The sequence below is a fragment of the Rhinopithecus bieti genome, unplaced genomic scaffold (genome assembly GCF_001698545.2).
Source record: "Rhinopithecus bieti isolate Rb0 unplaced genomic scaffold, ASM169854v2 scaffold_4745, whole genome shotgun sequence".
Classification (NCBI taxonomy): Eukaryota; Metazoa; Chordata; class Mammalia; order Primates; family Cercopithecidae; genus Rhinopithecus; species Rhinopithecus bieti.
The window spans coordinates 30,256-42,444 of record NW_016804434.1 but is presented as its reverse complement, the minus strand read 5'-3'; the positions used below and the strand labels follow the sequence as shown (position 1 = coordinate 42,444).

The following is a 12,189-nucleotide window of genomic DNA, read 5'->3' as shown; positions in this document are numbered from 1 at the left end:
GGAAAAAAAAAAAAAAAAAAAAGCAGGGTTTGCAAACCTAGTCTTGGATAAAACAGACTTTCAACCAACAAAGATCAAAAGAGATGAAGAAGGCCATTACATAAAGGTAAAGAGATCAATGCAACAAAAAGAGCTAACTATCCTAAATATATATATAGTCAATACAGGAGCACCCAGATTCATAAAGCAAGTTCTTAGAGACCTACAAAGAGACTTAGACTCCCATACAATAATAATGGGAGACTTTAACAACCCACTGTCAATATTAGACAGGCCAATGAGACACAAAATGAACAAGGATATCCAGGACTTGAACCCAGCTCTGGACCAAGCGGACCTAATAGACATCTACAGAACTCTCCACTCCAAATCAACAGAATATACATTCTTCTTAGCACTACATTGCACTTATTCTAAAATTGACCACATAATTGGACATAAAACACTCCTCAGCAAATGCAAAAGATGGAAATCATAGCAAACAGTCTCTCAGACCACAGTGTAATCAAATTAGAACTCAGGATTCAGAAACTCACTGAAAACCATGCAACAACATGTAAACTGAACAACCTGCTCCTGAATGAATACTGAGTAAATAATAAAATTAAGGCAGAAATAAATAAGTTCTTTGAAACCAATGAGAACAAAGACACAATATACTAGAATCTCTGGGTCACATGTAAATCAGTGTTTAGAGAGCAATTTATAGTACTAAATGCCCACAGGAGAAAGTGGGAAATATCTAAAATCGACACTCTAACATCACAATTAAAAGAACTAGAGAAGCAGGAGCTAACAATTCAAAACTAGCAGAAGACTCGAAATAACTAAGATCAGAGCAGAACTGAAGAAGATAGAGACCCAAAAGCTCCTTCAAACAATCAATGAATCCAGAAGTTGTTTTTTGAAAAGATTAAGAAAATAGACCAGTAGCTAGACTAATAAAGAAGAAAAGAGAGAAGATCAAATAGATACAATAAAAATGATAAAGGGCATATCACCACTGATCTCACAGAAATACAAACTACCCTCAGAGAATACTATAAACACCTCTATGCAAGTAAACCAGAAAATCTAGAAGTGGATGAATTCCTAGACACATACACCCTCCCAAGACTAAACCAGGAAGAAGTAGAATCCATGAATAGACCAATAACAAGTTCTGAAATTGGGGCAGTGATGAAGAACCTACCAACCAAACCAAACAAAACAAAACAAAAAACAAAACAACAACAACAACAACAACAACAAAAAAACAAAACACTGATTCAAAGCCAAATTCTATCAGAGGTACAAAGCCTATTCCTTCTGAAACTATTCCAAACAATAGAAAAAGAGGGAATTCTCCCTAAATCATTTTATGAGGCTAGCATCATCCTGATACAAAAACCTGGCAGAGACACAAGAGAAAAAGAAAATTTCAGGTCAGTATACCTGATGAACATCAGTGTGAAAATCCACAGTAAGATACTGGCAAACCAAATCCAGCAACACATCAAAAAGCTTATCACCACGATCAAGTTGGCTTCATCCGTGGAATGCAAGGCTGAGTCAACATACACAAATCAACAAATGTAATCCATCATATAAACAGAACCAATGACAAAAACCACATCATTATCTCAATAGATGCAGAAAAGGCCTTCAAAAAATTTAATACCTCTTCATGCTAAAACCTCTAAATAAATGAGGTATTGATGGAATGTATCTCAAAATAATAAGAGCTATTTATGACAAACCCATAGCGAACATCATACTGAATGGGCAAAAGTTGGAAGCATTTCCTTTGAAAACTGACTCAAGAAAAGGATGCCCTCTCTCACCACTCCTATTCAACATAGTATTGGAAGTTCTGGTGAGGTCAGTCAGGCAAGAGAAGGAAATTAGGGTATTCAAATAGAAAGAGAGGAAGTCAAATTGTCACTGTTTGCAGATGATGTGATTGTACATTTAGAAAATCTCATCGTCTCAGCCTCAAATCTCCTTAAGCTGATAAGCAACTTCAGGAAAGTCTCAGAATACAAATTCATTGTGCAACAATCACAAGCATCCTAGACACCAATAATAAACAAACAGAGAGCCAAATCACGAGTGAACTCCCATTCACAATTGCCACAAAGAGAATAAAACACCTAGGAATCAATTTAGAAGGGATGTGAAGCACCTCTTCAAGAAGTACAAATCACTGCTCAAGGAAATAAGAGACGACATAAACAAATGGAAAAACATTCCATCCTCATGGATAGGAAGAATCAATATCATGAAAATGCCATACTGCCCAAAGTAATTTATAGATTTAATGCTATCCCCATCAAGCTACCATTGACTTTCTTCATAGAATTGGAAAAAACTACTTTAAATTGTATGTGGAACCAAAAGAGAGCCTGTATAGCCAAGAAAATCCTAAGCAAAAAGAATAAAACTGGAGATATCATGCTCCCGGTCTTCAAATTATACTGCAAGGCTACGGTAACCAAAACAGCATGGTACTGATACCAAAACAGATATATAGACCAATGGAACAGAACAGAGGCCTCAGAAATAAAGCCACACATCGACAACCATCTGACCTTTGAAAAACCTGACAGAAACAAGCATTGGGAAAGCATTTCCTATTTAATAAACGGGTGTTGGGAAAACTGGCTAGCCATATGGAGAAAAATGAAACTGGACCCCTTCATTAAACCTTATACAAAAATTAACTGAAGATGGATTAAAGACTTAAACATAAGACCTAAAACCACAAAAACCCTAGAAGAAAACTTAGGAAATAGCATTCAGGACATAGACATGGGCAAAGACTTCATGACTAAAACACCAAAAGCAACAGCAACAAAATCAAGTGAGATCTAATTAAACTAAAGAGCTTCTACACAGCAAAATAAACTATCATCAGTGTGAACAGGCAACCTACAGAATGGGAGAAAATTTTTACAATCTGTGCATCTGACAAAAGGTTAATATCCAGAATCTACAAGGAACTTAAACAAATTTGAAAGAAAAAAAAAACCATCTCCATCAACAAGCAGGCGAAGCATGTGAACAGACACTTTTCAAAAGAAGACATTTATGTGGCCAAGAAACATGAAAAAAAGCTCATCATCACTAGTCATTAGAGAAATGCAAATAAAAACAACGAGATACCATCTCATGCCGATTAGAATGGCGATCACTAAAAAGTCAGGAAACAACAGATGCTGAGGAGGATGTGGAGAAATAGAAATGCTTTGACTCTGTTTGTGGGAGTATAAATTAGTTAAATCATTGTGGAAGGTAGTGTGGCAATTCCTCAAGGATCTAGAACTAGAAATACCATTTGACTCAGCAATCCCATTACTGGGTATATACCCAAAGGATTATAAATTATTCTATTATAAAGATGCATGCACACATTTGTTTATTTGGCACTATCACAATAGCAAACACTTGGAATCAACCCAAATGTCCATCAATGACAGACTGGATAAAGAAAATGGGGCACATGTACACAATGAATATTATGCAGGCATAAAAAAGATGAGTTCATGTCCTCTGCAGGGACATAGATGAAGCTGGGAGCCATCATTCTCAGTAAACTAACACAGGAACAGAAAACCAAACACCGTATGTTCTCACTCATAAGTGGCAGTTGACAATGAGAACACATAGACACAGGGTGGGGAACATCTCACACTGGGGCCTGTCAAGAGGTGGAGGGCTAGGGGAGGCATAGCATTAGGAGAAATACCTAATGTAGATGACAGGTTCATAGGTGCAGGAGACCACCATGGCACGTGTATACCTATTTAACAATCCTGCATGTTCTGCGCATGTATCCCAGAACTTAAAGTATAATAATAACAACAACAACAAAAATCTACCCAAGGAGAAACAAAATGCATGTTTTAGGTGAAATGGAAGCAATTATCAACAAGTTAGAAAATACAAAATATTATGTCATAGGATGAAAATGGGCATCATTATTACACACAGTTTATTTGAGAATGGGAAAGAATGGTTTAACCTAGGTGGGTTTCCTGCATTCCTGCGGATTGAAATAGGCCTTAAAATATTTGCTGTGAGAATCAGAGTAGGGGTTTCAGATGGGTTGGGATGCTTTACATATAGGTGTAGAGGTGTGTGATGGGAAAGAGTAGGTGGATGGAAGAGGGAAGGATTCATTGAGTGTAAACTAAAATGATTTGTACAGGTAAGAATTGGAATTTGGTGTCTATCAGATACCATGTAAACATCACCTCAGTTGTCACTGCACCATTTTGAAAAGGCTATTTTCCCCTGTTGAATTGTCTTGACAACCTTGTCAAAATCCAATTGACTATAAATGTGTGAAGGGTTTTTTTGGGGGGCTCTCAATTCTACTCCATTGATCTGTATGTCTGTCCTAATGCCTATAGTACACTGTCTTGAAGTCTTAATTACTGTACCTTTGTATTAATATCAACTTACTAAATCAAGGAGTGTGAGTCTTTTGTTGTCCTTTTTCAATGCTGTTTTCACTATTCTGGGTCCCTTGAATCTTCATATGAAATTTAGGATTAACTTGTCAATTTCTTCAAAGGAGCCAATGGGGATTTTGACAGGATTGCATTAAATCTGTAAAACAGGGAGTTAGGCCATTTTAAAAATTGAAGTAAAATTCACACAACATACAATTAACCAGTTGAAAGCATACACCTACGTGGTATTTAATGTATTCACAATGTTGTGCAACCATCAGCTTTCTCTGGTTTCAAATGTTTTTATCACACCACAAAAACACATTATATTCATTAAATAATTACTCCATTTCCCCACTCCATCATGTAATAACCTCTAATCTTTCTGTCTCTATGGGTTTGCCTGTTATGGATATAAAAAGAACTCATAGCATATGCGACCTTTTGTTTCAGGGTCCTTACACTTACAATGTTTTGGAGGCTCATCTAAGTTGTAGCATACATCAGTACTTCATTCTTTTTTGTGGATAAAAATATTTTATTTTTCATGCACATATATCACAAATTGTTATTCATCTGTTTATGAACATTTGCATTTTTTCCAACTTTTGTTTTTATAGATAATCTTGCTTTGAACATTTGTGTATGTTTCTTTATGGGCATGTTTTCATAATTCTTGGGTATATACTCAGGAGTTGAATTGCTGGATAAAATGGTAATTTTATGTTTATCTTCTTGTATAAGAGCCAAACTTTTCTACGATGAATGTGGCATTTATATCCCTTCCAGCAATGTAGAAGGATTTCTATTTTTCCACATAATTGCTAATACTTGTAATTTTCTGTGTTTATTAAAGCCATCCTAGTGAATGTAAAGTGGTATCTCAGTATGGATTTATTTATTTATTTATTTTGAGACAGAGTCTCACTCTGTTGCCCAGGCTGGAGTGCAGTGGCATGATCTCAGCTCCCTGCAACCTCTCCCTCCTGGGTTCAAGCAATTCTCCTGCCTCAGTCCCCAGAGCAGCTGGGATTACAGGCATGTGCCACCACGTCTGACTAATTTTTATATTTTTGGTAGAGATAGGGTTTCACCGTGTTGGCCAGGCTGGTCTTGAACTCTTGATTTCAGGTGATCTGCCCACCTTGGCATTCCTAAGTGCTGGGATTACAGGTGAGGGCCACCACACCCAGCTCTCATTGGGGTTTTAACTTGTATTTAATGACCAGTGATTTTGAACTTCTTTTAATATACTGCTACCCATTTGTATATCTTCTTTGGAGAAATGTCATTCAAGTCCATTTCCTATTTAAATTAAGTTGCCTTTATTTTTCTTTTGAAGCTGTTAGAATTGTTTATGTTTTCAAAACAGTAAACTCTTACATATACATAATATGAAAATATTTCCTCCCATTCTGTCAGTTGTCATTTCACATTCCTAATTACATTCTTGATGCACAAAGTTCAATTTTGATGAAGTTTGGTTTATCTATTTTTTCTTTTGCTACTCTGGTATCAAATTTATCAATCTATTGCCAAATATGAAGTCATGAAGATTTACCTCTATGTTTTATTCTAAGAGTTTTATAATTTTAGCTCTTATATTTAAGTTTTTCCATCCATTTTCAGTTATATTTTTCATTTGGAGTGAGGTAGGGAAGGTCTGAGCTTCATTCTTTTGTATTTTGTCATTCAATTGTCTCATCACCATTTGTTGAAGAGATTCTTTCCTCTGATTGAATGGTCTAGGCACCTTTGATGAAACTAAATTGGCCATAGATGTTTAGGTTTATTCTTGATTTCAGTTTTATTCCCTTGGTCTTGATGTCTATCTTTATGCTAGGACCACACTTTTGATTATTATACCTTGTAGTAAGTTTTAAAGTTGGAAACTGAGAACTCACTGATACAGAAATTAAGAAGAAATTACTTAGGCAGATAGTAAGCATTTGGGAGTCCTCGGTAAGATTTTTCTTTTTAATGAAAAGCAACCCCAAATCATTTTCTGGCAAAGAGCAGCCTGTAAAATCGAGCTGCAGACATAGACAAGCAAGCTGGAAGCCTGCACCGGTGAATCTGGTAGGAAAGAACTAACTGTGACTAGATATGTTCAAAATGGCGGCTCCATCTTCCCTTCCATTTGTCAGCCACATGTACAGTAAGGAGCAGACAAGATGGCACTGGTCAAGTGGAAAGTCCATTTGCATAATAAGATTAGAGTGAGGTGGCCCACCTTCCCTGTCCACTATATAAATGCCACACCCGATTGAACCAATCTTTGGGCTCTATGTAAATCAGACACTTCCTTTTCCAGCCTGCCTATAAAATCTGCTGGGTCTGCCTCCTTCCCCCTCTTCCCCCTGTGTCATAAGAAGCTGCTCTTTTCTCTCCTTTCTTCTATTAAATGTTCAGCTACTTAACCCACTCAGATGTGTCCGTGTCCTAAATTGTCCTGGGGCATGATGACAAGTCTGTGGGTGTATATCCCAGAAAACGTAGCTGCTTCATTACCATGTAGTTGTATATAAATTGAATAATCAACTTTCCCATTTCTGGAAAAAAGACCATTGGTATTTTGGTAGGGATTGCATGACTTTTTAGATCACTTTGAGGTGTATTGCCATCTTAACAATATTAAGCCTTCCAGTCCTTGAACATGGGATAGTTTTCAATTTATTTAGGTATTAGATATTCTTTTCTCCTCTGTTGCAAGGGTCTGGTTTAGTTTAAAAGGCAAGTTTATCTTAAATTTTGTATTTAGTTATGACCATTGATTGCTTGATTTTAAAATGATACCATACTAAATGCCTTCTTTTTTAAAAAATTTTTTGACTTATTTTAGATTCAGGAAGTGCATATTCACATTTGTTACATGGGTATACTGTGTGATGCTGAAGTTTAGGGTACAAATAATGCTGTCACCCAGGTAGTGAGACGAGTACCCAATAGGTAGTTTTTCAGCCTTTGCCTTTATATCTCTCTACCCTCTATAGTAATTCCGTGTGTATTGTTTCCACCTTTGTGTCTCACTTTTACATGAGAACATGTGGTATTTGGTTTTCTGTTGCTGGATTAATTCTCTCAAGATAATGACCTCCAGTGGCATCTATGTTTCTGTAAAGACATGATTTTTTTAATGGCTGCATAGCATTTCGTGGTGTATATATACCACATTTTCTGTGTTTTTTTTTTTTTGGGGGAGGGGGTGGATATGACCTTTATAGAGCTTATCCACCAGAGTGGAAATAATGTCTGTACAAAACCAAATGTTTGTTACTGTAACTTCTGCATCACAATTAAAATCCAAACAGTTTTTTAAAACAGTCAACTCAATCAAAACCCACTACTTCAGAATCAATAGCTTCTTTGAAGCCACAGTAACACTTAAATATGGTTAAGACTCGAATGCAGAAATTTGGTTGGTTGGAAAGCTAATTAAACTTCCAACTTGCTCAAATAGAATTACAAAAGGCAAAATTGTGTTTTCACAGAGATATAGTCCACTGGAATCACCAACACAGGACAGCTGTTAGAGTATTTAGAGTCCTGAGATAACAAGGAATCCAGGCATCCTTTAGACAGTCTTCTGTTGTGGTTTCTTCCCAATCAGAGATTTGTGGATGTGTGGAATGACACCATCACCAGCAATTGTAGCCTTGATGAGCGAATCCAATTCTTCATCTCCACGAATAGCGAGTTGCAAGTGACAAGGAGTGATACGCTTTACCTTTAAGTCTTTTGATGCATTTCCTGCCAGTTCGAGTACCTTGGTGGTGAGGTACTTCAGGATGGCAGCGCTGTACACAGCGGCAGTCGTGCCCACACGTCCATGACTGGTCATCCTAGATTTCAGGTGTCCATGAATAAGGCCCACTGGAAACTGCAAGCCGGCTCTCTGCGAGCGGGAAACCACCTTTGTCTTGGCCTTTCTGGAGTCCTTTCCAGCCTTTCGAATTCTGCCGAAGCTGAAGCAAGCAACCCAGAGAAAAGGCTAATTGGACCCACGGTGAGATCCCACCACCTACTCCTTCGTCGCAGCAAGATTCAAACTGCACTCCATTTTCTTTATGCGACACATCATTGGTTGGCTCTATGTCTTTACTGTTGTGAATAGTGCAGGGATGGACATACGAGCACGTGTCTTTTTAGTAGAACAATTTGTTTTCCATTGGGTACATACCCAATAGTGGAATTGCTGCATCAAATGGTAGTTCTGCTTTTAGTTCTTTGAGAAATCTCCAAACTGCTTTCCATAGTGGCTGAACTAACTTACATTCCCACCAGTAGTATATAAGTGTCTTCTTTTCTCTGCAGTCTCACCAATATCTGTTATTTTTTAGCTTTTTAATCATATCCATTTTGACTGGCATGAGATGATATCTCACTGTGGTTTTGATTTGCAGTTCTCTGATTATTAGTGATGTTGAGTATTTTGTCATGTGCTTGTTGGCCATGTGTATGTCTTCTTCAGAAGGACGTATGTCCTTTGCCCACGTTTTAATGGGGTTACTTGTTTTTTAACTTGTTGAATTGTCTAACTTCCTTATGGATTCTCACTGTTGAATCATTGTTGGATTCACAGTTTGCAAGTATTTTGTCCCATTCTGTAGGCTGTTTATTCTGTTGGTAGTTTCTCTTGCTGTGCAGAAGCTCTTTAATTAGGTCCCACTTGTCAATATTCATTTTGGTTCCAATTGCTTTTGAGGAATTATTCATAAATTCTTTTCTAAAGCCTGTATCCAGAATGGTATTTTATAGATTTTTTTTTCTATAGGATTCTTTTAGTTTGAGGTTTTGAATTTAGATCATTAATCCATCTCAAGTTAATTTTTATATAAAGTGCAAGGAAGTGTTCCAGTTTCATTCTGCATATGGCTTGTCAGTTATCCTAGTTCAATATACTAAATAGAGAATTCTTTCCCTCACTGATTATTTTTGTCAACTTTGTTGAAGATGAGATGGCTATAGGTGTGTGGCTTTATTTCTGGCTTCTCTACTTTTGTTTAATTTGTGTTTTGTACCAGTTACATTCTCTCTTGGTTACTGTAAACTTACAATATAGTTTGAAGTCACCTAATGTGAAGCTTCCCAGTGTTCTTTTTGCTTAGGATCGCTTTGGATTTGGTCTCTTCTTTGGTTCTATATGAATTTTAGAATAAAATGACATTGATAGTTTGATAGGAATAGCATTGAATCTGTAGATAGCTTTGGGCAGTCTAGCCATTTTAATGATATTGATTGTTTCAATCCATAAGCATGAACTGTTTTTCCATTTGTTTGTGTCATCTATGATTTTGTTCAGCAGTATTTTGTAGCTCTCCTTGTAGAGACCTTTTTGCCCCATTTGTTAGTTGTATTCCTAGGTTTTCTCCTGTGGCTATTGTAAATGGGATTGAGTTCTTGATTTGGCTTTCAGCATGAATATTTTTGGTGTATAAAAATGCTACAGATTTTGAATATGTATTTTGTGTACTGAAATCTCACTGAAGTTGTGTATCAGTTCCAGGAGTTTTTGGAAGGTTCTTTAGGGTTTTCTAGGTCTGAGATAGTTCTTCTAGGTCTGAGATGGGTCTTCTACTTCTACTAGTAGAAGATGGGCCTCGCAGTCTTGAGGACAGTAGAAGGATGGGTCTTGTTTTTAATCCAACTTCCTGCTCTTTGCCTTTTATGTGTTGCATTTAGACTGTTTATCTTCAATGTTAACATTGATATATGAGGTTTTGATTCTATTGTGAAGTGGTTAGCTGGTTGCTTTGTAGTTTCTATAGTGTGATTGCTTTATAGAGTCTGTGGGCTATATACTTAAGTGTGTTGTTTTGGTAGCAGGTATTGTTTTTTCATTTCCATATTTAGAATTCCCTTAATGATCTCTTATAAGCCTGGTCTAATGGTAACAGATTTTCCTGGCACTTACTTGTTTGGACAAGATTGTATTTCTTTGCTTTTGAAGCTTAGTTTGGCAAAATATAAAATTCTTTTTTTGAATTTTTTTTCTAAATGAATGTTGAAAATAGGCTGAGCATCCTTTTAGCTTAACAAGGTTCTCTGTGTATGTAATCTGACCTTTTTCTCTAGTTGCCTTTAAAATTACATTTTAGCCTTGGTTTTAGACTGCCTGGTGAGTAAATGCCTTGGTGATGTTAATTTTGTATAGTGTCTCACATATATTCCCTGGGTTTATTGTATTTGGATGTCTACCTGTCTAGCAAGTTTGGGAACATTTTCTCAACTTATTAGCTCAAATATGTTTTCTAGATTGGTTACTTTTACTTCTCTCTCAGGAATGCCAATAATCCCTAGGTTTACTCCTTTTAAATAATCATGTATTTCTTGAAGACTTTGTTCATTTATTAAAATTATTTTTTCTTTATTTTTGTCTGAGTTAGTTCAAAAGACTGGTGTTCAAGCTCTGAAATTGGTCCAGTCTGTTGATAAACCCTGCACTTGTATTCTGAAATTCCTTAAGTGAGTCTTTCAATTCCAGAAGCTTTGATTTCTTTTTAAGATGTTTATCTGTCGCTCCATTTCCTGGACAGCTTTAGTGGTTTATTTGCATTGATTTTCAATCTTGTCTTGGATCACTAAGCTTACTTGCAATCCATATTTTGAATTGTTTATCTGTCATTTCTGAGTTGCCAGTTTGGTTAGGGTTCATTGCTGGGGAGTTCATGTGATCCTTTGGTGGTTTTACAACATTAAGACATTTCATGGTGCCAGAATTCTTATGCTGGTTTCTTCTTATTTGAAGAGACTATCCCTTCTGGTTTTGAAATCATTTTGTGCAGATAGAATTGTTTTTCCTCTCCCTATTTTTTTTCTTTCCTTTTTCTCTCCTGCTTCCTATGGGGTGTGACTATAAAATATGCTGTGTAGGGCCTTTGACTTTGATTTTATAGCTGTGTTCACCTCTGTGGGTAGTTTTATATTGGCCTGTGCAGTTTGACATACAAATCAGTAGATGACACTTATGAGCAAAACCCAGCTGTGGCTAGTACAACTTGATCCAGCACGGCTTGATCCTTGTTTTCTGGGGGAACTTCTCTGTTTTCTCAGACCATATGTTAATCATGGAATTCAAAGTAGTCTGGGCTCCCTGCTCAGCCCCAGGGGGATCAAGATGGGTGTTGCTGGACTGGGCAGTCCTATCTACAGGTCCCCTAATGGCAGGCACTAGCATCAGCCCTGAGAGACAACTGATTTTTGCATTGATCTTGTACTCTGAAATTATGCTGTAATCATTAGCTCTACTTGTTTCTATCTGTACTGTATAAGATTTTTCTATATACAGAATCATGTTATCTTCAAATACACATAATCTGAATTTTTCCTTTCCTATTTGAATGTGTTTTATTTCATTTCTTGCCTAATTGCTATGGCTAGAACTTCGAATACTATATGTAATAGCAGTAAAAATGGGCCAGGTGTGGTGGCTCACGCCTGTAATCTCAGCACTTTGGGAGGCCGAGGTGGGCGGATCACAAGGTCAGGAGATCGAGGCCATCCTGGCTAACATGGTGAAACCCCATCTTTATTAAAAATAAAAAAAATTAGCCAGGCGTGGTGGTGGGTGCCTGTAGTCCCAGCTACTCGGGAGGCTGAGGCAGGAGAATGATGTGAACCCAGGAGGTGGAGCTTGCAGTGAGTCGAGATTGCACCACTGCACTCCAACCTGGGTGACAGAGCGAGACTCTGTCTCAAAAAAAAAAAAATAAAATAAAATAAAATAAAATAAAATAAAATAAAATAAAATAAA

At 36.9% G+C, this 12,189-nt stretch overlaps 1 protein-coding gene and 1 pseudogene across 2 annotated transcripts in view; one reads left to right on the top strand and one right to left on the bottom strand.

The window, feature by feature from the left end:
* The window catches only part of LOC108527167 (cytochrome P450 2C9-like), a 61,620-nt pseudogene that overhangs the window by 19,182 nt on the left and 30,249 nt on the right, over positions 1-12,189 (top strand). The window lies entirely within an intron of this gene.
* Positions 7,966-12,189, bottom strand: part of LOC108527165 (histone H2A.Z-like) — a gene marked incomplete at its 5' end in the record, with an annotated part of 9,397 nt that continues 5,173 nt past the window's right edge. The window contains one exon of the mRNA XM_017868323.1: positions 7,966-8,387. Coding sequence (XP_017723812.1) covers positions 8,011-8,387 — 377 coding nt within the window. The remainder of the gene's footprint in view (positions 8,388-12,189) is intronic.